Raw genomic sequence first — 27,485 nt, 5'->3', positions numbered from 1 at the left:
TTTCCTCTCCCACTGGACATACAGGAAGACACAGATACACACACACACACACACCTACCGACGTATCCAGGCCAATGCAGTTATAAAATGCAATCAAACATGTCAAAAGATAGACATTTTCTATAAATAGCCTACCAACGTTTGCAGTGAGAAAAACTGACGCACATTTCATGCTCAGGGATATGAAGCTCGTGAACTTGAGGAACTCGGTTGCTAAGCGGTTACTTTCAGATCCTTCAGTAAGTTCGAAATACATCAGAGGAGTCACACAGGAGAGAAGGGCGTATCTCTAGCCCACACACACTTGGGATAAGCCATACCATTGGCCTACGTACATTTCACCTCCGTCTTATGAAAGGTTTTCGTGCGCAGCAAGCTTTATAAATTAGGCCGCTGGGCAAGCGCAGCGACTCAGCCAAAAAACAAAACAAAAATTAAATTTAATAAGTTACTAAACTTTGTCATGTAGGGGGCCACAAAATCTCGTCCGGCGGGCCACAATTGGCCCGCGGGCCGCGAGTTTGAGACCCCTGATTTAAGGTGTGTGTGTATCTGCCGGGGGCCGGCGGCCCAGGGGCCTTCAGACAGCCCGTCTCCAGCCCTGACCTCTCTCAGGCTCTCCTCTCTGTGCTCCTGAACCCCTTTACCTTCACAAGCCCCGCCCACCCCTGTTAAAGTCTGCTCATGAACCAGCCAATGAAAAGGCAGACCTCATCCTCCTGAACTTAATACATGATTTTACATTTCCAGAGAGAGAGAGAGAGAGAGAGAGAGTGGTGGTACTGGGAGGCAGCTCTCAGATGGTGGTGGTGGTACTGGGAGGCAGCTCTCAGATGGTGGTGGTGGTACTGGGAGGCAGCTCTCAGATGGTGGTGCTGGTACTGGGTGGTGGTGGTACTGAGGGGCGGTGGTGCTGGTGGTGGTGGTGGTACTGGGACTGGGAGCCGGTGGTGGTGGTGGTACTGGGGTGCAGCTGACAGACGGGGCAGTAGTGTGGGGCAGTAGTGTGGGCCAGGAGGCATTAGCAGCTACTGTAGAGGGATTACAGGGTTAGCATCACAGTGTCAGCCCGTTAGTGGAGAGCTCCGGGGCAGAGAGGAACGTGCGACAGCTGACCGTCTACAGGAAGAGGACGGTGTGTTTGGAGTGAAGGAGGATATGTGGAGATGAATCATCATGAATCATTTTTCTAAGTAAATCACAGATACAGCAACTCTGGCTGCAGGACACAGAACCCTTTAGAACCGGCTAAGAGCAGGACACAGAACCCTTTAGAACCAGTTAAGTGCAGGACACAGCAGAACTTTTAAAATCAGGCTGTTTTCCAGACAGCAGAACACTTTAGAACCGTGTGTGAGCCCACACAGCAGGAGCAGTACCGTGAGGCCCTCCCCCCCCAGCTCCTCCCCAGACCCCCTCCTGTGATCTCCTGACTCCGGGTTCCACCACCAGAGCCGCTGCAGAGGATCAGATGAATGCTTCAAACTGACTCCTGACATCTGGATTCATGGGTCCCACCATGCGGACGGTGGCCTCCTACTGGGGCCACTGGGAGAGCAGGCGTCGTCATACTGGTGGTTCCTTGAGAGAACGTCATTATATTATCGTGAAATAGCTAGATGGAGAAATGGCTCCTCAATGGTAGGGTTTAGAAGAAGCCACGGCCTGAAGAAGCTTACGACATGTTAGACATAAATACAGCTTCTATATGAATAGCCAACTGGAACCACAGCGGCTCAGAATGGGAGCGTGTCCCAGGACGTGGTAACGAGTCCTCTGATTTACAGCTCCTCGCTCAGAGTCCGTCGTCAGGGGAACATATGGCGAAACAGAGACGCTGCATTTAGCAAGAGAGGCCGTTCTACCGGACGGCGATTACAAAACACAAGAGGCGGGTGTGTGAGCCTGTGTGTATGTGTGTCCATGTATACACGTGTGTGTTGTGTGTGTATGTATGTTTGTATGTGCATTATGTAAATCCTTGTGTGTATGTATATGCTGTGTGTGTATGTGTATGCGTGCCCACATGTATTTGTGTGTGTGTGTGTGTGTATGCGTGTCCCTGTGTGTATTTATATGCTGTGTGTGTGTGCAGGCACACGGGTGCATGTGCGTTTGTCTCTAAACGACATACATGTGTGTGTCTGTATGTGTGAGTGCATTGTTGAGCTGTGGGGTGAGAGAGGGGATGGGGGAGGGGGAGGGAGGGGCGGAGCAGCGCGGCTGAATGCTGCCGTATCGAATGACTCCAGAGGCCAGCGCCCGGGGTAACCAGGTGGGCGTGTAGAGGCGGGCACGCCGGCCTCAGCCAATCACAGCCCCTCTAGCCGGCGCTGCCCTGACCTGTGTGTGTGTGTGTGTGTATGTGTTCCCTGGCTACATCTTGTGGGAAGATCTCGTTCTGTGAGTTTCTCGCCCTTTCCCTTCTCCTCTGTCTTTGTCAGTCCTGCCGCTGGTCTCAGACCCTCAGAATGCCTTGCTCAGGGGGGGTAATACTCTGGCAGCATGCCGGCTGCTGTTGCCATGATGGCAAGGCATCCGTCTGTCTACCTGCCCGACCTGACTGTCTGCCAGCCTGCTGTAAGACTATGCTGCAGGTGAGGACAGCCTGTGCTGAAGTCTCCCAGGGACTGGGAATGCAATGTCGTCCATTAGGCATGGTCCTAAACCTAGGGAAGGATCTTGGCCAGGAGGTGTTCATTCTGAGTGTGCTTCAGGTTTATATTAAGTGTTCGCCCCCTTCCACAACGTTTTCTCACAACATGTTCTGCTGGGAGGGCTTCCTTCTCTTGTGCTCGCTAAAGATTGTAGACATCACCTTAATGGCTGATGCATGAATGAATGATTGATTAACAGCATCATGCGCTGATGGCGCTGTCTACATGACAAAGGTATGTCAATAGAGCAGAGTTGGCTTGGTAATCGGTTAATGGTTACATCGTTATGTTTTTGTATCACATGCTATTTTCACTGGTCAGGCCATTAAGTGCTCTTTGTCCTGTAATCACCGACCATTAATCAAAACTGCTCTGAGATCAGGTGGCAACTGCTCCACTGTTTTTCAACTGGCAACTCAGTCACTTTTTATTAATCAGACACAATTCAATCAACAGCAGAGTGCTGCATAGCCAAATGTTTACATGTAAAAATCCTCTGTACTTTCAAAATGCATTAGATGAATGAAAGTAAGCCGTAAAATAAATGAAACAAGAAGCCGTCTTCATGTGCTGTTTATATTTTCCTCCTGTTAACATAAAATATTCATGAAAGCATCATCTGTTGGTGAAACTGCATGGAGCCAAAATGGAGGCTCCCTCTGATGATGAGCTTCAGATTGTGTTGTCGTTAACCACAACGTTCAGCTGCGGTTCGGCAGTTATGCTTCTTTTTGTGTGTGTGTGTGTGCAGGTGGCTTCTTTGTGTGTGTGTGTGTGTGTGTGTGTGTGCAGGTGGCTTCTGAGTGTCTGTGAGTGTGTGTGGGGTTGGGTGTGTGTGCATGTGTGTGTGTGTGTGTTTGCGTGTGTGTACAGGCTGACAGGTCGGCTGCCCGACAGACAGAGGCCTCCTGGCCAGGCGGTGGAGCAGTGCCGTAACGCAGTGCCTGTAAACGTGTTAGGGTTTCCTGGGGGCCCCGGGGGCCTCCACAGATCAGACAGGACTTAGGGGCCTGTCAGTCCCTTCATGCTCTAATAACAGCGGGGGGAAAGGGCCCCACCAGGGGAACAGACACTGGGTCTGCTCTTTAGGTTTATCTGATGTCGTTCAGTTCTTAAGGTCCTCACCAGGTCAGAGGTCATGTGACTGTGGCTGGTTAGCAGAAGACAAAGCTCACATAAATAGCTGAACGATGTTGGCCGTTATGGTGAATTGTGTTGAACCATCTGCAGAAACACAAACTAATCGGTAAACATTTCTCCGTCTGACACATATCCCATAATATATTCACAATCCCTGCCGCTGGTTTTAGGAGGTTCTGCAAAAAACAAGATGGCCACCGATTGTTGTTCTTTACCCTTCACCTCGGCCTAAACTGTCCTCTCCTCTTCTTCTGTGTTGGAGGACCAACATGAGTCTCCTCTTCTTCTGTGGTGTTGGAGGACCAACATGTCTCTCCTCTTCTTCTGTGCTGCTGGAGGACCAACATGCCTCTCCTCTTCTTCTGTGCTGCTGGAGGACCAACATGCCTCTCCTCTTCTTCTGTGGTCTGGTGGACTTGGTGTTGAAGCATGACTCTGCAGATCTGCTTCCCTTCCTCGTCACAATGACGAAGCACTTTGATATCTTACAAAGGATTTCATTCAGCCGTGGGCATCAGCTTGTCGGGGCCTATTCCCGTGCCATTGTGACACCTCACACCTCTGGGTTAGAGGCGATGGATTTCCACGTTCTATTCAGTGATGAACAAAGAGCCGGTTTCTGCTCTGGCCCACCGCGGCCGTACCTCTCCGACCCAAAACAGCCCTGAGAGTCGTCTGTACTACACTGGACACATTGTGCTAACATCTTTACCTCTTTGAAGACATTTTTATGCTAATGGTCCATCAGGAATGTGTTGTGGCTCTCAGAGGGGACTGACTTTGAGAGAGTGCACTGTAAATACAGTGCAGCAAGGGCAGCGAACAGAACAACACTCTTACCTTACACCTCAGTCTGGTATCTGATTCTTGCTCTTGCCATGGCTAGATCTGCGTATGTACTTACCGATAAGATTGGGTGCGTGCATGTGTGTGTCTGTGTATGCATGCGTCTGAGTTAGTGCATGTGTCTGTGTGTTTGTGCATGTGTGTGCACGTGTATGACATGTGTGTGTGAACATGCGTGTGTGTATTTTTCCACGTGTGTGTTTTGGTGCATGTGTGTTTGTGCATGTGTTCACGCGTGTGTGTTTGTGCACGTGTGCGGGCATGCACGTCTCTGTGTTCCCAGTGTGTTTAGACAGCAGAGCCTCTCTTCTGCAGAGCAGCTCGGGGCTTTGGTCTACCCGCTGCCCTGGCTTTAGAAGCGGGCCTTTCCCACAGTGAGAGCACCGCTGCCCGAGCCCACACTGATGGGGAACAAAGACCCAGCTTAGGACAACAAGCTGGGTCTCAGCCCCCCCCCCCCACCAGCCTGGAGGAGGCCTTTCCCACACACCTCTGGTGGGAGGGGTGTTGGTTCAGTGTAAGCGTAGCTCACCGTGTGGCCCACCTGTGGGGTTGGCTGTTGGACGGACCCGTTGAACATTGTTTTAGGAAGTGAACACCTGCTCTGCGTAGCTCGCTGAGGGCCTTTAGGGACCGTGGGGGGGTGTTGGGTGCTCTTCTGTGGTGGGGGGGGCCGAGAGGGTCCGTAGCAGCAGCACCGCGGCCAGCGTTCAGCAGCACGCTGTAGAGAGAGAGAGAGAGAAGGTCTACAGACACAAAGGACTGACACAAGAGACGTTTAAGCGACACACTCAAAGATTTTCATTCTTTTTAGCGCAATCTTGGCGGACTATTGGTAATAGTTATTAAATGTTGACCTAACAGACATTTTTGACCTAACAGACACGAAAATCTTCGAAATGTTAAACCAAGAGCATTGCAACCATTGCTTTTTAGTGGGTTACTTTTTATTTGATGTCATAATTGGTGTCATATATATTAGGTCCAACATGACAAGTGGTAGGTCGCTGGGAGAGGAGAGAAGGAGAGCTGAGCAGACAGCTCTCAACCCAAATGTACTAATGATAATAAAAACACATGCATAACAATGCATCGATTTATGTTACATTTAGATTTAGATTTAGATTTTCTCATAAACTAACCCCATGCATCAAATTAGCTGTATATTAAAATTGCAGTAAACACATTTGACATTTCGGACATTTTCTTTAGGGGGGGGCGGGGACGGGGACGTAGAGAACGACATATTGGCCCCGCCCGCCTTCCTGGCCCGGCCCTCTCTGACGTCAGCAGGCTTTATGGCTCGTTGTTCCACGCTCGGACTAGGTATTCTCGGGGCGTCAGAGAGGGAGAGAAACTGAGCTGTTACAGGCGATCACCACTCAGGGAGACGCTGCCTTCACTCACTGACGAGTCCTTTACTGGCGCTTTTCTAGTCAGTAGCTCTACGTTTAATCACAGAATCGTCTTGTTTTAGGAGTTAGTTTCAGCAGAGCGCACACGATGGCTGAGAAGATCGACATGGAGCCGAGCAAGGCGTCCTCCGGGGAGGTTTACCAGGAAGACCCGTTGTCCAACGGGCTCGACCCGGTGTCCAACGGGCTGGGCCCGGTCACCACGGCCGTCCCGGAGACGCTGCAGCAGCGGGTGCGGAGGATCGTCCTGGCCAACCTGCTGGTCATCCTGACCGTGGCCGGAGTCATCGTCGGGGTCATCATCGGTATGGCGGTCCGCAACACGGAGCTCACCCGCACGCAGGTCATCTACATCGGCTTCCCCGGAGAGCTGCTCATCCGCCTGCTGAAGATGATCATCATCCCGCTGGTGGTTTGCAGCCTGGTGTCCGGGGCGGCGAGCATCGACCCCAAGGCCCTGGGCCGGCTGGGCGGCTGGGCCATGCTCTTCTTCCTGGTCACCACGCTCCTGTCCTCGTCCATCGGCGTGGTGATGGCGTTCATCATCAAGCCCGGCTCCAACACGGGCTCCAAGCCCCGGGTGGCCGGGCTAGGGGACGACGTGCCGCAGCCCAAGGAGATCATCGACTCCTTCCTGGACCTCATCAGGTGAGTGACAGGGGACCCTTTGTTTATGTCGCGAAGGGGTCTGCGTTCCAATTAACCCCTGACCCGGCGTCACCAGCGAGCAGCAGGACACGTGGCAGGCGGGACCCCCCCCCCCCCCCCCCCCCCCCCCCCACTGTGTCAAGGAGTTGACGTGACGTCACTTTTCCACGTAGCGAACCACGATGCGCGCGTAATGACGGACGCGCCAAGGAATCAGGTACAACCGGTTCCGTTTGACGACTCACGTTGACACATTCCGTACAACAGCAGGACGCAGGAGGGTTGGCAGGGCGAAACCCCAGAGATGTAGTAGAGGTGCTGTGACGTCAGTCCGTTGCATCAGCCCCACGGTGCCTCCAGACCGCCTGGACGGAATGCGTTAATGCCGCAATGTGGCGTCAGAACCCGCACCCGGTCACTTTGAGGCGCTCCTGTGTGAAGCGCGCGACCAGTAAAGTTGTTCCACCAGTACAGTACACTGGGTCCACCAGTAATGAGTCTGCCAGTACAGTACACTGGGTCCACCGATACAGTACACATGGAACTGAGCCTTAAATAGTTTTGGCTTCAGGGAGCTTGCTCAGAGCTCCATGTGGTGTACAAACAGGTCCAGGTCATGGAGACGAGGCGCGCTGCCATGGTGATGGTTTATCACACCGAATTAATCGTCAAGTCACCAAGGACGGCGCGCACTTATTGAAGGCTGTTAAAGCTAACGTCATTTCCACCTGAGCCTTGGAAATGTCGCGTTAACGCGACAGAATTTTGCGCGGGAACGCGTAATATTTTAACGTGTTACCCTAACGAGAAATGGACGGACCCACGATCAAGGCAGTCATACATATTCACGAGGAGGTTCTGTCGGTGACGTCCAGCCTCAACGCATGGTGCCACGCCCTCGTTTTCAGTACCTGGTTAACCGTAAAGGAAATCATGATGTGAATAAAATCGAACCAGAGTTGTGGTTCAGAAGGGGAAGTGAGGTCTGAAGAAACGTGTTGATTGCGCTGCAGCACTTTCTGTCTTCTGTTACCGCACGTTGGGGGAATGTTTAGGAATGAGCAAAAGATCAAAGCATCTTTGGCAATGAAAGACAACTCGCTAGCTTTATGCGTTTGTTTGTAACACCTCTATAAGAATGGAACGACCAGTTGGCCGTGAGACTATTTGCATAGAGTTTCTCTCTCCCCCCCCCCCCATAGCTTTTCCATTCACTCTCCGCTCCTTATCACTCCTGCTGTTGTATTTTTGTTCTGAGCGTTCCGTGTTCACCGCGCTTCCACAGGATGTGCGATCGCAGGCTAATATTTGAAGTTCATCAGCTTTGGCAAGAAGCCTGTGTGTGTGTGTGTGTGTGTGTGTGTGTGTGTGTGTGTGTGTGTGTGTGTGTGTGTGTGTGTGTGTGTGTGTGTGTGTGTGTGTGTGTGTGTGTGTGTGTGTGTGTGTGTGTGTGTGTGTGTGTGTGGGGTTAAGAGTCACACTGTGTATAGGAATGACAGGCTGAGGTCAGGGTGTGTTGGGTTGCATCAGCCAAGTCGGTGCAGGTCCTCTCTGTTGTTTAAAGTCAGTTACCCCCCCCCCCCCCCCCCCCTCAGCGCGCTCTGCTCCGTCACGGGGCCGACCTTACCCCACCCGTTGGAGGCCCTCACACACAGGATGTGGTGGGCGGGGCCTATGCACACAGGCCTGGCCTCCTGAGGTCGGGGTGGGGGTGGAGGTGAGGTCAGGGTAGGGGGGGGCTTGAAGGTTGTGGCTGCATTAATACACCTCTGGGTTACTACCAAACTACTGTGTGTGTGTGTGTGTGTGTGTGTGTGTGTGTGTGTGTGTGTGTGTGTGTGTGTGTGTGTGTGTGTGTGTGTGTGTGTGTGTGTGTGTGTGTGTGTGTGTGTGTGTGTATTTTAAACTTCAGGGTTTATGACTTGCAGTCACATGGTCGTGCCGGGCATAACAAGGAGAGGGAGAAGTGGAGTTCATTGAGGAAGTCTGTGATTGTGATTGGTCGTGGGCGGAGGCGTGTGGCCTCCATAGGTCCGGAGGCTGTGATTGGTCGTGGGCGGGTCATGTGGCCTCCATAGGTCCGGGCCTCCCGGTGAGGCCTCCCGGTGAGGCCTCCCGGTGAGGCCTCCCGGTGAGGCCTCCCGGTGAGGCCTCCCGGTGAGGCCTCCCGGTGAGGCCTCTCGGTGAGGCCTCCCGGTGAGGCCTGTGGATCCAGCCTGACTCTTCAGCAGCAGGAGATGTTGGTATCATATCAGAACTAGCCAGTGTCCCTCCAGTGAGTCATAAGGCCTTCATTAAGCTGCAGCCACGTGACGGCCTAAACCTGATGGCTTCTGAAGAGCACGCCCTTACACATGATGAACGGGTGAATGGAAGTTAATCCCTCATTACTCTTAATTCACTCAAGAGGGGAGGGAGGGGGAGATGTGTGTGTATGGGGGGAGGGGTGTGTGTGTGTGTGTGTGTGTGTGTGTGTGTGTGTGTGTGTGTGTGTGTGTGTGTGTGTGTGTGTGTGTGTGTGTGTGTGTGTGTGTGTGTGTGTGTGTGTGTGTGTGTGTGTGTGTGTGTGTCCCTGTGCTTATGACAGAGCTACTCTAATGTCCCATCCGGTTCGGATTTACCCACGTCGTGTGTGTTTTATCGTATCAGCTGACCAATCGTACGCTCCCGGCACGGCCCCCTAGACCGTAGGTCTAGGTTCTGCAGCTCTCCATCAGCTGACTCCGTCACAGACTCCGTCACAGATGCGGGCCTGCCGCCTCCTCTCCCTCCAGCCTGTTTACTGAGCTCCTCTCAGAGTGCTGCTCGGGTTTATTGGTGAATCAAATAAAGAAGTGCTTCATCAAACACCTGAGCCGGTCCCGGCCAGGTGAACCTGTTGGATAATAAAACGCGTCCTCTAGTGGTGGGTTAGTGTCGGCCTCTAGTGGTGGTGGTGGGTTAGTGTCGGCCTCTAGTGGTGGTGGTGGGTTAGTGTCGGCCTCTAGTGGTGGGTTACGCCTCGTTTCCACATACGTACATTCTCGTATGCGATCCAACCGTCTCCGACCGAAAGTCATTCATTCCTATGTGATTCTCCGTAATATCCGTTTTTCCTCCGAGACTCCTCCCCTCCCTAAAATTTCTGTCCGGCATGTCCGTAATATACGTTCAAAAAATGTAACTTTCGCCGTCGTTTTACGGAGATACCGTATGAAAGTTTTTATGTTTTTCACAAAACATGTAAGTAGCTACCTGGCAGGCCAAACTCCTCGCCGATCTCTTTCCCAGCCTGGTTGGTTTTGTTTTTATCTCTGTATATGTATGGAGGTAGATTTGTGTCTTTATTATGCAATCAAAAATAATAGATTTGAGAGCAAAACTATCGACACTGCAATCAAAAAATGTTTTATTGCAAGATAAATTAATGTGATAAAAAAAATATTAATGGGAATCCAAAAGCTTTGTTTGCAAACCCAAAAGTTTTGTTTGCAAATCCAAAAGTTTTGTTTGCGAATCCAAAAGCTTTGCTTGCGAATCCAAAAGCTTTGCTTGCTGTTGAGCTGAATCTCGTGGGCGGGACCTACGCCGAAAGATGTAAGACACGTCTCTATTGGCCAGTCTCGATCTGAGTGACAGCTTGGCAACATCCGAAAAGCCGCTGCCCCCCGACCGCCTCCAGAAGCAGATTGTCGGCCTGACGGACAGGGTGTTCGTTTGTGCCTCTCAATCCGCGGCGGCGGTCAACAACATCGCCCTGCTCTCCTCTGCCATGGTCTCCTTGTCGGCTGACAGGGAGGCCTACGGGATTTTCAGGGCGCGCAAGTGCGCGCACGGGACAAGCCCATAAGGCGAAGCCTAGACGGCGTAGCCTACATGAAATAGAACTCCCTCTCTCGTTACTAACTGTGGATGTTGCCAAGCTGTCACTCCGATCGAGACTGGCCAATAGAGACGTGTCTTACATCTTTCGGCGTAGGTCCCGCCCACGAGATTCAGCTCAACAGCAAGCAAAGCTTTTGGATTCGCAAGCAAAACTTTAGGCTTCGCAAATAAAACTTTAGGATTCCCATTAATATTTTTTTTATCACATTAATTTACCTTGCAATAAAACATTTTTTGATTGCAGTGTCGATAGTTTTGCTCTCAAATCTATTTTTTGTTTGCAGTGTGGAAAGTTTTGCTCGCAAACCTATTCTTTTTGATTGCATAATAAAGACACAAATCTACCTCCATATATATGTCGATCCTCATGTTCCAAAGTACCGGTCTCCTAAAAAAGGCCATTATCATACGCTCCCCCATCTTTTGTCCAAAAATAAATTCATGTCTGTACGTACAACACTAGCGACTCCTTCCGTAAATTTACGGAAGCACGGATACGAAAAACATACGTATGTGGAAACGAGGCGTTGGTCTCGTTCTGGGCTCTACCAGCGGTGGGTTAGTCTGGTTCTGGGCTCTACCAGCGGTGGGTTAGTCTGGTTCTGGGCTCTACCAGCGGTGGGTTAGTCTGGTTCTGGGCTCTACCAGCGGTGGGTTAGTCTGGTTCTCTTCCCAGCGGTGGGTTGGTCTGGTTCTGGGCTCTACCAGCGGTGGGTTAGTCTGGTTCTGGGCTCTACCAGAGGTGGGTTAGTCTGGTTCTGGGCTCTACCAGAGGTGGGTTAGTCTGGTTCTGGGCTCTACCAGCTGTGGGTTAGTCTGGTTCTGGGCTCTACCAGCGGTGGGTTAGTCTGGTTCTGGGCTCTACCAGCGGTGGGTTAGTCTGGTTCTGGGCTCTACCAGCGGTGGGTTAGTCTGGTTCTGGGCTCTACCAGCGGTGGGTTAGTCTGGTTCTGGGCTCTACCAGCGGTGGGTTAGTCTGGTTCTGGGCTCTACCAGCGGTGGGTTAGTCTGGTTCTGGGCTCTACCAGCGGTGGGTTGGTCTGGTTCTGGGCTCTACCAGCGGTGGGTTGGTCTGGTTCTGGGCTCTACCAGCGGTGGGTTAGTCTGGTTCTGGGCTCTACCAGCTGTGGGTTAGTCTGGTTCTGGGCTCTACCAGCGGTGGGTTAGTCTGGTTCTGGGCTCTACCAGAGGTGGGTTAGTCTGGTTCTGGGCTCTACCAGCGGTGGGTTAGTCTGGTTCTGGGCTCTACCAGCGGTGGGTTAGTCTGGTTCTGGGCTCTACCAGCGGTGGGTTAGTCTGGTTCTGGGCTCTACCAGCGGTGGGTTAGTCTGGTTCTCTTCCCAGCGGTGGGTTAGTCTCGTTCTGGGCTCTACCAGCGGTGGGTTGGTCTGGTTCTGGGCTCTACCAGCGGTGGGTTGGTCTGGTTCTGGGCTCTACCAGCGGTGGGTTAGTCTGGTTCTGGGCTCTACCAGCGGTGGGTTAGTCTGGTTCTGGGCTCTACCAGCGGTGGGTTAGTCTGGTTCTGGGCTCTACCAGCGGTGGGTTAGTCCTGTTCTCTTCCCAGCGGTTGGTCTCCACGGGGTTCAGGCTCTCCTCATTACGCTCTAATCCGCCTGTAATCCGCGGTCGGGGCGGTGTTAATGGTGGAATTCCCGTCAGATATTCCCACGTGACTGAGTGTGCGTGAGGAGTTTGTTGGCTGGAGTACAAAGGAGCTGAAGTTCTGCTCGTTCCTCCGTGTTACCATGTGTCGCTTCGGATCTAGAGATCATGATGCCTCTCTCCCCTCAGGAACCTCTTCCCCTCCAACCTGGTGTCGGCTGCCTTCCAGTCGGTGGGTAACAACATCACACACCTTCCTGTTCTGCAGAAACCATTAAACATGCACAAATACTACATTTACATTCAGGGCACTTGAATGTATTACAATAAGTGACTTACAATAAGTATGTTTGTCAGAAGAAAGAAAAACAACAATATATGGCTGTCCGAACATTAAGGATGTTCTTAGAACCAAGTGCCAAGCACTAACAATCACTAGGTAAGGTAAGAAGCTACTAACTGCTCTATGGTGATAATGTGGCTTACTATTACCAGCTGATTAATAAAGGATGCATTATCAGTCCAACCTTCAGAGAGCACCGCGTGTTCACATGAAATAATGAACCACAGAGAAGAGAAACCGCTAGTCAGACTATTACTCTGAGACACTCTCTTAAAGGCCATCCCCTGTTGGATTATATCACACTGACGCTCAGAGACATGCTGGTGCTGACCTGCTCTCTCCCCTGCAGTACGGAACCGGCTACAAGTTCATCACCACCAACGGGACCAACATCACCGTGGAGAAGGTGAGCCAGACGCCTCCTCTCACACTCCCCTGGAGTCACACAGCAGGCTGAAGGACGTGTGTCGCCGTGCTCATACGTGTGTGTGTGTGTGTGTGTGTGTGTGTGTGTGTGTGTGTGTGTGTGTGTGTGTGTGTGTCCAGGTTCCCATCGGTCTGGATCAAGACGGGATGAACATCCTGGGTCTGGTTGTGTTTGCCATCGTGTTCGGCGTGGCCCTGAGGAAGCTGGGGGAGGAGGGGGAGATCCTCATCAAGTTCTTCAACTCCTTCAACGAGGCCACCATGGTGCTGGTGTCCTGGATCATGTGGTGAGTGCTCCTCCCTCTCCTCGGTACAGGCCCTCTGGGCGTGCTCAGACCCTTTCTGAGCAGCCTGTTTGTTCTCTGCAGTGGATCACAGATTACATTACAGCCCTGAGACAACAAACTGATTGTGACACAGATGGCGACTTGACTTGATTACGTTGAACACCTCCCTGGGATCTCACCCTCCTGGGAGAGAGCATTATAGGTTCCAGTATCCCCCAGGTTCTGTCTCTCTTCTTGCTCTTGGTGTGTTCTCTCTGTTCTAGAGGTGTTCTCTCTCTCTGTTCTAGAGGTGTTCTCTCTCTCTCTGTTCTAGAGGTGTTCTCTCTCTCTCTGTTCTAGAGGTGTTCTCTCTTTCTGTTCTAGAGGTGTTCTCTCTCTCTGTTCTAGAGGTGTTCTCTCTCTCTGTTCTAGAGGTGTTCTCTCTCTCTGTTCTAGAGGTGTTCTCTCTCTGTTCTAGAGGTGTTCTCTCTCTCTCTGTTCTAGAGGTGTTCTCTCTGTTCTAGAGGTGTTCTCTCTCTCTGTTCTAGAGGTGTTCTCTCTCTCTCTCTGTTCTAGAGGTGTTCTCTCTCTCTGTTCTAGAGGTGTTTTCTCTCTGTTCTAGAGGTGTTCTCTCTCTCTGTTCTAGAGGTGTTCTCTCTCTCTCTCTGCTCTAGAGGTGTTCTCTCTCTCTCTCTGTTCTAGAGGTGTTTTCTCTCTCTGTTCTAGAGGTGTTCTCTCTCTCTGTTCTAGAGGTGTTCTCTCTCTGTTCTAGAGGTGTTCTCTCTCTCTGTTCTAGAGGTGTTTTCTCTCTGTTCTAGAGGTGTTTTCTCTCTGTTCTAGAGGTGTTCTCTGTTCTAGAGGTGTTCTCTCTCTCTGTTCTAGAGGTGTTCTCTCTCTGTTCTAGAGGTGTTCTCTCTCTCTCTGTTCTAGAGGTTCTCTCTCTCTCTCTGTTCGAGAGGTGTTCTCTCTCTCTCTCTGTTCTAGAGGTGTTCTCTCTCTCTGTTCTAGAGGGGTTCTCTCTCTCTCTCTGTTCTAGAGGTGTTCTCTCTCTCTCTCTGTTCTAGAGGTTCTCTCTCTCTCTCTGTTCTAGAGGTGTTCTCTCTCTCTGTTCTAGAGGTTCTCTCTCTCTCTCTGTTCTAGAGGTGTTCTCTCTCTCTCTGCTCCACCCTAACCCCGGTCGGGTTCCCCTCCTCAGGTACGCCCCTGTGGGCATCATGTTCCTGGTGGCGGGTAAGATCGTGGAGATGGAGGACGTGGCCACGCTGTTCTCCAGCCTGGGGAAGTACATCGCCTGCTGCATGGTCGGCCACGCCATCCACGGCCTGCTGGTGCTGCCCGCCATCTACGCCGTCATCACCCGGAAGAACCCCTACACCTTCCTGTGGGGCACCTTCACCGCGCTGGCCACCGCCTTCGGCACCTCGTCCAGGTAGGCAGACCGCGTTCACTCAGTACCGCGACTCATCTCTGTGGGTCACACCTGCTCTCTAAACAGTGGCTCCTGTAACAAACAGTCCCCCCGGGCCACCTGACTGGTTCACTATCCAACCTTGTGCACGCGACAGTTGAGCTACGAACAAACAGAACACACGACTGAACGCGGCTGCACCAGATGAACACGCGCTTCTTCTATCTTGGTGGTTACATAACGCCGTCTGTTTCCTGTCTCTCTCCTCTCCCCCCTACCTCTCCTCCCCACCCTTGCTCTCCACCCTCCCCTCTCCTTCCCTCTCCCTTCCCCCTCTCCTTCCCTCTCCCCCCCCCCCCCCCCAGCTCGGCCACCCTCCCCCTGATGATGAAGTGCGTTGAGGAGAACAACGGTGTGTCGAAGCACATCAGCCGCTTCATCCTCCCCATCGGCGCCACCGTCAACATGGACGGCGCCGCCCTCTTCCAGTGCGTGGCGGCCGTCTTCATCGCCCAGCTCAACAACATCTCGCTCAACTTCGTCCAGGTCATCACCATCCTGTGAGTCGCCCCGCCCGCCTTCTGTTGCCATGACGACGGGATAATCACACCCGCTCGGCGTGTGTGTGTGTGTGTGTGTGTGTGTGTGTGTGTGTGTGTGTGTGTGTGTGTGTGTGTGTGTGTGTGTGTGTGTGTGTGTGTGTGTGTGTGTGTGTGTGTGTGTGTGTGTGTGTGTGTGTGTGTGTGTGTGTACTAGTTTGGTTTCACATCTGACTGCTTCATTCATAAACCATTAGGTCATATTTGAGGTGGGTTAAAGCTGGGCCCATAACCGGTCTAGACCAGCCGGTCTCGTCCTCCTGGGTTAATTATACTCGTCAGAGCTTGATACCGTCTATCATTCTATTCCCGTCCTTCTGGGGGTTAGTGATGGCTCCTCAGCCCCGCCCACTAAGGGAGGAGACATCTCACAGACTTTGATTCCTGCTCCCGTTTCACACTCTAGTTTAGGATTGAATGCATAAAGGTCGATTATGAAAGGTCTGCTTGATGGTAACTAATTATAAATGTGTGACTTATTATTGTCATTTCATATATAAACAAAAATAGCATTAGAAATTTGAGGGTAAAATAAGAATGAGCAACCGGTCAGGAATCCGAAAAGAATGGTGGTTCAATGGTGGCGTCTGAGTTACCATGGAAACCCAGAGGATGTTGACCTTTAACCCGGGCCATGCCCTGTTCAGAGTGACGGCCACGGCGTCCAGTGTGGGGGCGGCGGGCATCCCAGCGGGCGGCGTCCTGACGCTGGCCATCATCCTGGAGGCCGTGGGCCTGCCCACCAACGACATCTCCCTCATCCTGGCCGTCGACTGGCTCGTGTGAGTACTCTGCGTGGTCCATGGGGACGGAGGTTCTGCCGCTCCTCTCAGGACGGGGGCGTCACATGGGGGGGGCTGTTTGTCCCTCCCCAGAGACCGTACCTGTAGTCTGAGCCCTAACGCCGCGCTGTTTGTCCCTCCCCAGAGACCGTACCTGTAGTCTGAGCCCTAACGCCGCGCTGTTTGTCCCTCTCCAGAGACCGTACCTGTAGTCTGAGCCCTAACGCCGCGCTGTTTGTCCCTCCCCAGAGACCGTACCTGTAGTCTGAGCCCTAACGCCGCGCTGTTTGTCCCTCCCCAGAGACCGTACCTGTAGTCTGAGCCCTAACGCCGCGCTGTTTGTCCCTCCCCAGAGACCGTACCTGTAGTCTGTGCCCTAACGCCGCGCTGTTTGTCCCTCCCCAGAGACCGTACCTGTAGTCTGAGCCCTAACGCCGTGCTGTTTGTCCCTCCCCAGAGACCGTACCTGTAGTCTGAGCCCTAACGCCGCGCTGTTTGTCCCTCCCCAGAGACCGTACCTGTAGTCTGTGCCCTAACGCCGCGCTGTTTGTCCCTCCCCAGAGACCGTACCTGTAGTCTGAGCCCTAACGCCGTGCTGTTTGTCCCTCCCCAGAGACCGTACCTGTAGTCTGAGCCCTAACGCCGCGCTGTTTGTCCCTCCCCAGAGACCGTACCTGCACCGTGATCAACGTGGAGGGCGACGCCTACGGCGCCGGGCTCCTGCAGCACTTTGTGGACAGCCAGGCCAAAAAGGAGGAAGGGGCGGAGCTAAGCGAGGTCAGGATGGGGGACCAGCCCCCCAACGCCGCCCCCGAGAGCTCGCCGCTGATGGGGAAGTCCGGGGGGCCGGGGGAAAAGGAGTCCGCAATGTGATACCCTCCTCAAGCTCCAGCCAATCAGGATCCTGCTCAGTCCCCGTCCCGCCTCCCGCCTCAGTAGTGGGCGGGACGGGGACAAACTGTCGAGAGCGGCTTCCTGTAGGATGCCGGTCACAGGATGTTGGGTTTTTTAAGGGACAGTTTTCTATTTATGATTTCAAATCATCGTTTGCCTTCCAAAGTACATCATTTCTGCCATTTCTTCGTCTTTGACGACGATTGAAAAAGCACATTCTTCTCTGGTGGGCAAAAGCTTTCTAAAGTTTGAAGCCCTTTACTTGGCAGACCCGTCTGTATTCTGTACACACCAAATACACGCACGCACACACACGCTCGGACGCACACACAGCCGCACACTACCCATGGACCTCCGAGCTGCGCTGCCACTCCAAAGAAGGGCTTGCTGCTGTGGCAGGTCGAAGGTCAGAACCCTGGAACCCCCTAACCCTAACCCTGGAACCCCACGGCCTCCAGCACCAGCACCCTCCACTGTGGGTCGAGGCTTCTGTTAGGGCGCAGTCGCACTACCTCTGTCCGTCGACGGATCTCACTGACTGAAAAATGTTCCGCTTTTGAGGCAGTGACGGATCCATCGGCCAATCAGATCGTGTTATGCAAATATACGCAAGTACACTCTCCAATGAAATCGCCTTTCTAATACCACCCGGGCTTAGCTCAGGAGGTAGAGCAGTTGTCTTGGAACCGAAAGGCTGCTAGTTCGATCCCTAGCTCCTCCTAGCTGAGTGTTGATGTGTCCCTCAGCGAGACACTTAACCCTGACTGCTCCTGACGAGCTGGCGGTCGCCTTGCATGGTTCACTCTGCCGGCGGTGTGTCAATGTGTGTATTAACCGATGTAAGTCGCTCTGGATGAAAGCGTCTGATAAATGCCCTAATTGTAATTGTAATTGTAAACAAGGATACGTCAAAAAGCTCCCATCCGTCGATGGACGCATGTAGTTTGAACACTGCGTTGGTGTCTACCTCCATCCTCAAGCCCCGCCTCTAGAGGGCCCCGCCTCTAGAGGGCCCCGCCTCTAGAGGGCCCCGCCTCTAGAGGGCCCCGCCTCTAGAGGGCCCCGCCTCTAGAGGGCCCCGCCTCTAGAGGGCCCCGCCTCTAGAGGGCCCCGCCTCTAGAGGGCCCCGCCTCTAGAGGGCCCCGCCTCTAGAGGGCCCCGCCTCTAGAGGGCCCCGCCTCAGTGCTCTGAGGCGAGCCGTGCGTTCATACGGGATGGGTCAAGCTATCACTGCTGCTTTTACAATGTATTGTATCTTTACCACACCAGGTAACCCTAACCCTAAACAATGTATTTTATCTTTATCACACCGGTTGGATTGAATCCAGGCCTTGATGTTAACAAAGTGTCTCAACCTTGGAAGGATTCTGCTTTAATTTAACTTATTTTTAAAGACTCAGACTCACCCATGTGATCATCATCATGTGACCCATCATCTGATCATGTGACCACCATGGGCTCAATCTCGTAATAAGAATGTGGAGAATGTGTTGTAGCGAACGTGATATTAGTACCGTTGGAACTGGTTTTGAACAAGTTTAACGTTGAATTGGATATTATTTTATTCTTAACTCATTATGATTTCACCTCAAACTGAAATCCGTTACCAAAAGGTTTTGTTTGAAACCAAACCGTTGGAAGAGATACCAAATTGGGGAATTTCCGTTTAAACTGTAAACTATTTATTTCCGTTGTGTGGTCCGGCCGTTTATAGCTTTGGCACAGCGGCTGCTTTGTAGTTTTATTCTGTGGTCGGTTACGGTCAGGACTTTGGGGCGGTTAGGGCGCTTTACAGCTGTCAATCAACTGGCGGTTGGGGTATGATTGTGTGTTGGGACATCGCTGAGATCTAAATCATTCCATTCCTCCCTGTTCTCTGTATGTGTGTATTTTGGAGAAAACATTGTGTGTGTGTGTAGCCTATGTGCGACTATTGCAGGACTCAATCACAGGTATGAAGAGAATATAAAACATTGTCTTATTTTGGTTACTGCCTGAATGTGCTCCATTAAGAGTTCAGAATTCATGTTTTAAAGTTGGGTAAACTTTTGACCTTTTATTTTATTTTATTTTTTTAAAAAGTAAAAGAATACCAATTCTGTTGATTAATCTTCATTGACGTGTATTTTATCATTAAAACAAATTATTGCACACTGTCCGTCCACAGAAAGTATGCACACACATGAGGTCAGAAAAGTCTCATTATAATGAATGCACAGAGAAGGATTCACAAATGTATTTTGTGATTTATATATAAAATACTCGTCTCAAAAATACATTCAAATGCACACACACACATGGATATCGGTACGTATAAATGTAAAATAAATCCATCAACAAAAATAAGTTTCACAACCACATTTCTGACCCACACACAAATGTGTCTTGTTTTAAATAAATGTAATATAAATCCATAAATACATGAATTAACAAAGATATTTGCAATTTTCCTTTGTGAACATTGTGTTTCTGCATTTATATGTGGATTTTTGAGACTCTCCTGACGTGGCTGGATTCACAAAATGCATATTTTTCAGGGAACTCTAGCCAATCACATGACTGCAGAGACTGGTTTTTAGATTGTCGGTGCCTTTAAAGTAGCATTAATAATCGTTTACTACTTTAACGGCACCGACAATCCCAAAACCCGAAACTAGATGGAAAAAGTATGTAGTTCAAAACGTGATGCAGCTTTTACTTCTTCGCCACCTACAGATGCACGATCATTAAAAAAAAACATGTTATTTCCCATAGACATTTGATAAATTCAAATATTTTTTTAATCCACATATTAATGGATTTATATTACATGTAGGCTATTTAAAACAAGACACATTTGTGTTTGGATCAGAAACATGCTTGTGAAACTTATTTTTGTTTATGGATTTCTTTTACATTAATATATAGGGCCTACCGATATCCATTTGTATACATTGAAATGTATGTGTGAGAAGAGAGTAATTTATATATAAATCACAAAATACATTTGTGAATCCTTCTCCGTGCATTCATTATTAACGAGACTGTTCTGACCCGATACACATATGATATGGCCCTACAGGTGTGCTGATCAGTGAAATCACCTGTGCCGTGTTCCAATACCCGTACTGTCCGTACTTACTAGCCAAAATTTGAGTATGCAGTACGTTCCAATTCAGATCCGGCGAAAATAAGTATACTTCAAGGACCCGGATGCCGTACTCAACGGCAGCCATCTTAGCTACGTAGCGGAAGAGGCGGAGCCAGGCCTGCATTAATAGTCATTTTGTAGTTTTTACAGCTTTTTATAGCTGCTAGGCGTAAAGAGTTCACCGTTCAAAGCGGGATGTTTATTGCGGGATGTTTATTGCGGGGAAGGAGCCACGGCGGCAGTCGTGATCGTAATTTCCGGTTAGTGCACCACGGAGTACTCGATTTGGAACAGCACTCACATCTGAAAAATTAACGTAGTAGATAGTGCGGATAGTATACTTCCTTTAAGTATACTCATGGAAGTACGGGTATTGGAACACTGCACTGTAGTTTGTTGGAATTCTATGCATACTGTGTGCAGCAGTACCTCCGTCCGTCGACGGACCTCATTGACTTTGCATGGGGGCGCTCGCGAAATGCATTTCGGGTCCGTCCCTTCTGTCAGCTCCGTGGCCTGAGTCAAAAAGATTAGAATTTTTCAACTTTTCAGGCAGCGACGTATCCGTCGGCCAATCAGACTGCGTTATGCAAATATACGCAAGGACAATGTCCAATGAATTCGCCTTTGTAATACAACCTGGAAGAACACATGGATACGTGAAAAAGCCCCCATCCGTCGACTGACGCATGTAGTGTGAACAAGGCGTAGGTAGGAACGGAGCCTTGCATGTTTCCACTGTTCAGCTCGTTCAGCTTTAATCGCATAGCTTCAGCCAATCACAAGGGCTCGCTTGGCCCATGTTGGACTCCTTTTAAAGGTACCATCAGTACAGCTGACCAATCACAGCGGGACACGTCAGGACCAGTGTTGCCAGATTGGAGATGCTAAGGTAATGTAGCAGAGGTTACTGTCGTACTGTGAGGAGGAGTATCGTCCGATTCGTCCTGTGAGGAACCTAAGATAACGAATAATTGTGTGTGTGTGTGTGTGTTATTGCAGGAAATGTGTTATTACAGGAAACACGTATTTATTTAGACTTATTACTTTTTTCTACAAATCTAGACACAATAGCTGTGTTCGAAATCGTTCCCTATACACTCGTTCCCTATTCCCTATATAGTGTACATGATATAGTGCACTATATAGGGAATAGGGAACGAGAATTCGGACACTACGCTGAACATTTCTGAACGTCATTTGCGTCAGTAAATGCGCCGGGTATTTGTGTGACGCAGACAGATGCGCCCACATCAAGTAAACAAACCGGGCACTCACGACGAAAGCTGGAGGTTGTATTGATGTTGAATGTTACATTTCCTTGTTTAATTAATTTTGAATGTTAAATATTCTATGTTAAATCCCAAATAAATTGTTGACATTTCTAAACGAAAGCCGGAGACTCCATCATTAAATGTATTCGTTTTCGCGGTTATTCGGCTTCTTCTTCTCCTCTGGAAAAATACAACCGCATTGCATTGTGGTATACGGGAGTAACATGTAGGGAACATCGTGTGTACCCTGTTTTAAGTCCACTATATAGTGGACCACTGAGAATTCGAACACGCTAGAAAATGGCGTGCACCCTATTTAGTGCACTACATCCATGATAGGGAACGATTTCGAACACAGCTTTTGTTTACTAAACACAGAATAATGCTACTGAAGCTATATGATGTAGCTCTATGAAGTAGATCTATGATGTGGCTATATTGTGAGGCTCTATGTGATGTAGCTCAACTGTATAGCTCTATGGTGTAGCTCTATAAAGTCTTCACTCTTCACGGAACCAGAGGCTTTACTGACCAATCACAACACGAGTTGTAAATTATCAGCGACTTCAAGACGAGCCTGATTGGCTGGAGAGACGCTGCATGAGAAGAGAAACGCGAAAACACAGGCGTAGAATCCGCGTTTTACTGACGTGATGGGGTCATTAAAGTAGGCAAAGGGTCACAAACACCTCCAACGACATTCTTAGACTTTATGAGTCGTACTGCAATAAGCCCACTTCTGGCAACGCTGGTCAGTTCAAGTATGGCTGTGTCTTCAGTGGCTGCAATCAGCCGAATCCTCCTCCACCCATCACCCTCCTCAAACCGTCTCCATCCATCTCCATCCATTATCCTCTTCCACCCTCCTCCACCCGTCTCCACCCATCCTCCCCAGAGTTTCACCCTCCAGTTCATTCCCGACCAGTGGCTTGGTGGACCTGAGGGTCCCACTCCCTCCACCAGTCTCCATGAGGGATCGTCTATTATCTTCATCTGGCACTGCATTATAATCTGTGTTCCATCTAGTCTCTCTTGTCTCGTGTGTGTGTGTGTGTGTGTGTGTGTGTGTGTGTGTGTGTGTGTGTGTGTGTGTGTGTGTGTGTGTGTGTGTGTGTGTGTGTGTGTGTGTGTGTCTCATGTACTGAGTTAATTCCTGTGACTGAACAGCGCCTTGTCTCTCAGTTTAAGTTGGCAGGAAATGTTTGCGGCGCAGTTCTTATAAAATAGCCGGAACGCCCCCAAGATGTGTGCCAGAAGGTTTCCACATGTAGCATTAGATATGCCTCATCTGCAGCAGATGTTCCAAATAGCGCCATTTAGGGGTGTTGCCCTGCAAGTACAAACGGAACATTGCGTCCTAGACCGAGCTCCTACTCCTCCTGTCCCGACTGCTCCAACAACAAGCTCCTGGCTGGCACTGAGCAGGACTTCCACGGAGGGCCACAGGAATCCTTCATTCCTGTGGCCCTTAAGCTGTTAAATACCTCTCTGACTGAGTCGCTTTGAACTGTGATTAAACTCTGTCCCGTTGAACTCCAAGTCTTTTGAATATTTATCACAGCCTTGAGCTGAGATGTTATTTACCTCAGTCTCTTTTTCATTTACCTGGTTTCAGCTACATTCAGTTGTTGGTTACATGCTTTATCTATAATTAGATTATTCCTATTTATGCTTTAGTATTTTGAGTATTTTTATAGTTGTTCAATAAATGTGATTATATTCTATTAACTTGATTTTTGTGATTGGAGCTGAGGCAACTGTAGTAATTTCCTCCGGGATCCACAGACCTCTATCTGTCATCAGCCCGTCTCCGTTGCCGTTTCCTTTGTCGTTATACGGCTTTTGTGCGCCACCTGGCTGTCAAACCTAAGAATTACTTAACTTTGCCAGGTCGAAAACCAGAATAAACATAGCACTGTTAAAACTTTTATTGTCAGTCAACAAAAAAGGGTATGGACTCACTTAACATAACACACACACACGGGTAACACGCTTATGTTGCTGCTCAGTGCTGGTGTCTTTTGAAGGATTCATGCTCAGTAGTATTAAACACACAAGCACACATGGTCAACACTGTTTACTGGATGGACTAACACGATAACATGAGGCTCCACGAAATAAATGGCATCAAAATACGATAAGTTACATTCATAAATAATTGTGCAAATGTTAATGTGTGTTTAATGTTTAATAAGCTAACGGCTTATTAAACATGTTTCAGTCCAGACTTTCAAGGAGTAATGTATGTACCGTCCATTAGATATTGCTAAAGATAATGTACATTGCAAGTTCTATTAAGATTCACATTCATGGTATTGTCTTATTAATCTTTATATTGTACAGCACATGTGGCTTTTATACATCTGTATTTGAATCCACATGAAACCAATACAGCCCAATACAATCTTAATAAATGCAAGAATGCATTTTTAAATTGTATAATGCCCCGTTAAAATATGACGCATAGAAATCAGGAACTTTAGAAGAAAGCTGCAGTGAAGCGTGTAGTAATGAACGCTCGTCCATTCAGTCTGTGTGTTGATCTAAAACCAGCCTGGCGGGGGAAGAAACAACAGGCAAGACATCTATCTGAATAATTAATAATCCATCTCTTAGGCACCAGAGTAGAAAATGAAATAGATTGAGTTAAGAGTCTTAAAAACGTGCGCTGGAGTCGCTGCATTGTTCAACAAACAAACCGAACGGCAGCAGGGAGGTAGAAGGCGCCCTGGTTCAGGTGTTTGCCCCCCGCTCTTAACCTGCTGCGGTCCAGCCCCCTCCTGCCCCCGGGTTGGGGTACTGCGGGTCAGACCCTCTTCATAACCTGCCCCCTCCTGCCCCCGGGTTGGGGTACTGCGGGTCAGACCCTCTTCATAACCTGCCCCCTCCTGCCCCCAGGTTGGGGTACTGCGGGTCAGACCCTCTTCATAACCTGCCCCCTCCTGCCCCCAGGTTGGGGTACTGGGGGTCAGACCCTCTTCATAACCTGCCCCTTCCTGCCCCCGGGTTGGGGTACTGGGGGTCAGACCCTCTTCATAACCTGCCCCTTCCTGCCCCCGGGTTGGGGTACTGCGGGTCAGACCCTCTTCATAACCTGCCCCTTCCTGCCCCCGGGTTGGGGTACTGCGGGTCAGACCCTCTTCATAACCTGCCCCCTCCTGCCCCCAGGTTGGGGTACTGGGGGTCAGACCCTCTTCATAACCTGCCCCTTCCTGCCCCCGGGTTGGGGTACTGGGGGTCAGACCCTCTTCATAACCTGCTGCGGTCCAGCCTCTTCCTCGCCGGGTTGGGGTACTGGGGGTTCTCGATGACCCCCTCTCCAAACTTGAGCTCCAGGAAGGCCCGGGGGTTGTTGGGGGCGTAGGCGGTGATGCCGGCGAAGGGCATGGGCACCAGCGGCTGCAGGAAGTGCTCGGGGAACTCCACGTCCTGCTTGTGCTCGGTCCAGGTGTCCTTGGTCATCACGCCGTTGCGCGGGTAGAAGGGCCAGAGGTCGACGTGGAGGTGGTTGGCCTCGCTGTACTGCACCCGGTAGAAGTCCCCCTCCACGGCGCGCTCCCACACGTAGCCGTTGGCGTCCACCAGCGAACCCGAGTCCAGGTTCTTGAGCTGGTCGCAGTTGGGCACGTCCTCCAGGTACACGCCCAGGTCCACGTCGTAGTCCCATGGGATGATGTCCTGGTGGCGCGCTGCTCCCAGCAGGCTGCCGCCCTCCAGCCAGTAGCGCACGCCCGAGCCCTCCAGGATGTTCACCACGTACTTGGCGGTCTCTCGGAGCGCGCGCAGGCAGCAGGGCGGCGTCCAGCGGTCCGTGTAGAGGTAGTCGGGCGTGTCGTCGCGCACCGTGCCGAAGCAGCGCGCCGTCTCCTTGCCACAGCCGTGCCACTGCTCCTTCCCGTCGGGCAGCAGCAGCCGCTTGAGGCCGAAGCCCCTCATCAGCCGACCGGCCGCCTCCCGCAGCCCCGAGTCCGCCTTCCACTGGTTGTGGGCGGAGCTGAAGAGCGGCCGCCGACGGGCCGAGAACAGTGGGCTCTCCAGCAGCTTGACCTTCCAGCCCCGCAGCGAGGTCTGGACAAAGAGCGAGGGGAAGAGCGGGCGGCCGAGCGGCACCGACAGGTTGAAGAGGTCCTCCGAGCGCAGCAGCACCACCGCGTCGCCCTGCAGCGCCGTGCACACGCTGCCGCTGCTGCCCGCCGCCGCCGCCGTGTAGGTGGCCGTCCACTCCCGCAGGCTGACCCGCAGGTGGAGGCACTTGGCGGCGGAGCGGGCCTGCACCGGGGCGGCCACCAGCCTCACCGGCCCGCCACCCTCCCCCTCCAGCTCCCGGATCAGCCGCTCCACGGCCCTGCCCTGCTCCAGCTCCACGCCGTCCGGCACCAGCAGCACGAACTCCGTCTGCACGTGGAACTCGGGCCGGTGGGCCTGGGGCGGCTGGTCAGGGCTGGGGAACAGCACCAGCAGCCGGGCGCCGCCCTCGGGGAGCTCCAGGGGCGGGTAGGGCAGGGTGTCCGCCACGGCCAGGAAGGGCAGCTCCGGCCGCAGGCGGAGGAAGGAGCGCGCCACCTCCCCCACGTAGTTCTCAAAGTGCTCAAACTCCCGGAGGAGCACGGTGACGCGGGGGCCGCGGCTGTTCCCCTCCGGCCCGGCCGCTCCGCCCCCCGCCAGCCCGCCCACGGGCCCCGCCAGACCCGCCGCCAGGTTGGAGGCCTGCAGACCCGCCCTCCTGGAGCCCCGGCCGAAGTCCTTCCGCTTCTCCATCATCTGCTGCTGGGCCCGGGACACAAAGTACAGGATGAGGAGGTTCAGGACGATGGCCCCGGACAGCAGCCCCTGGCAGAAGGTCACACGCATGGCGGCCCCCCGGTCACAGACCCCTTCTGGTCATGGGTCGACGAGAGTGAGGAGGGGAGGGAGGGGGAGTGGGGGGAGGAGGAGAGGGAGGGGGAGTGGGGGGAGGAGGAGAGGGAGGAGGAGTGGGGGGAGGAAGAGAGGGAACCCCCTGTACTCTATCAGCTCCAGGTCCCCATGAGTGGGGAAGACTCCTCTCTTGAGACCCAGGGCAAAGCTGGAGACAATCTGGAGGAGACGAGAACGACCAGGGAGTAAATATCTGGCCTGACAGCCCAGGACTACACCGAGGGCTGACATGAAAACGGAAACGCATGTTTGACACATTTGAAAGGCTGAATTATGGATGAATTCAACGAATTTGTATACACTGATATTCCATAATGGCTTTTATATTATGACCAGTATGTATCAAATAAAGTACATCAATTATACATTCCCTCAACTATGTACCGCTCATGCTGTCGGTCATCAAGGCATTTAAAGATGTTGTTTCACACGTGAAGCTTTATCGAAACGCACTCCTAGGAAGGTTCTCCGCTTCCATCTTCATTCAAGATTGTAAATGCAGCCTATTGGTAGCTTTAACTCATTAACCCCCCTAATAACACCTTTAAACCCACTAGCATCACTTACCTTAAAATCACAGCATATTGTATGACATCTCTTCCTTAAAACACAGTCCGTAGGCCATCTCGGTCCACCGAGACTCGGAGCAGCACATCTCCAGGAGAGAGTGCGTGTGTGTAGTTACTAACATGTAATGCAGTTTCGGCCAGGCGTGCATCACAGCAGCCGTTCTGCAGTCTTCTGCCGAGCCGGACCTCGGACGGGTTCGCTTCAAGCCGGTGCGTTACATAGGATCATTATTTAGTGTGTAAATATAATACAGCGGATCCGTTTTGAGAAGACTGCATGTCAGATATACTAACCGTTCCCTACTTCCGATCTGGCCTTTCAACATAAGAGTTCGCCCAAACCTCCGAAATACATGGTGACGCGGATCTTCTTTATGTTTCAAACCTTTCTAACCGCAAGACACTAAAAGAGTTCCCTGCTTATAAGACGGCCCCAACATGGACAGCTGGATCCGGGGGTTTTATGAGTCTTCAGGTGGAGCGCCCCTCCTGGACCGACGCCTCCCCGGCCGGAAAACACTAGGGAAGGGGATTAACAAAGTAAGAGTTGCACCAAATACAATCGATTCCCCATTCCTAATATGTATTATGTGTTATATCTGTGAAACATAACTAAAGGTCAACGTATTTTTTTCAATAACAATAGTGGAATTGATCGAGTGTCGTTTTTCTGATGCATAGCGCTGCCACAGACGGCCTTTACTT

General features: G+C 51.3%; 2 protein-coding genes across 2 annotated transcripts; one reads left to right on the top strand and one right to left on the bottom strand.

Annotated features, from left to right (window-relative positions):
- Positions 1-5,950: 5,950 nt before the first annotated feature.
- On the top strand, positions 5,951-22,055 carry slc1a5 (solute carrier family 1 member 5). Its single transcript, XM_056612065.1, has 8 exons — positions 5,951-6,706; positions 12,362-12,404; positions 12,865-12,921; positions 13,062-13,228; positions 14,403-14,636; positions 14,981-15,175; positions 15,862-15,996; positions 16,662-22,055. The coding sequence occupies exons 1-8, from the start codon at positions 6,147-6,149 to the stop codon at positions 16,867-16,869; spliced, it is 1,599 nt and encodes a 532-aa protein (XP_056468040.1). The 5' UTR covers positions 5,951-6,146; the 3' UTR covers positions 16,870-22,055.
- A 1,048-nt stretch (positions 22,056-23,103) lies between these two features.
- Positions 23,104-27,255, bottom strand: fkrp (fukutin related protein). Its single transcript, XM_056612064.1, has 2 exons — positions 26,779-27,255; positions 23,104-26,370 (listed from the first exon to the last, which is right to left on the bottom strand). Exon 2 carries the CDS (start codon positions 26,143-26,145, stop codon positions 24,544-24,546), a length of 1,602 nt encoding a protein of 533 aa, XP_056468039.1. The 5' UTR covers positions 26,146-26,370; positions 26,779-27,255; the 3' UTR covers positions 23,104-24,543.
- Between the last annotated feature and the right edge of the window lie 230 nt (positions 27,256-27,485).

Source organism: Gadus chalcogrammus, chromosome 16, assembly GCF_026213295.1.
Source record: "Gadus chalcogrammus isolate NIFS_2021 chromosome 16, NIFS_Gcha_1.0, whole genome shotgun sequence".
Taxonomy (NCBI): domain Eukaryota; kingdom Metazoa; phylum Chordata; class Actinopteri; order Gadiformes; family Gadidae; genus Gadus; species Gadus chalcogrammus.
Note: the sequence above shows the minus strand (reverse complement) of the source record. Positions and strands in the feature narration are given on the sequence as shown.

Coding starts and splice junctions, on each gene's coding strand:
- fkrp (XM_056612064.1), bottom strand. CDS start 26,145: ATGCGTGTGACCTTCTGCCAGGGGCTGCTGTCCGGGGCCATCGTCCTG.
- slc1a5 (XM_056612065.1), top strand. CDS start 6,147: ATGGCTGAGAAGATCGACATGGAGCCGAGCAAGGCGTCCTCCGGGGAG. Junction 12,405..12,864: donor TGTCGGCTGCCTTCCAGTCG/GTGGGTAACAAC, acceptor TCTCCCCTGCAG/TACGGAACCGGCTACAAGTT. Junction 14,637..14,980: donor GCCTTCGGCACCTCGTCCAG/GTAGGCAGACCG, acceptor CCCCCCCCCCAG/CTCGGCCACCCTCCCCCTGA.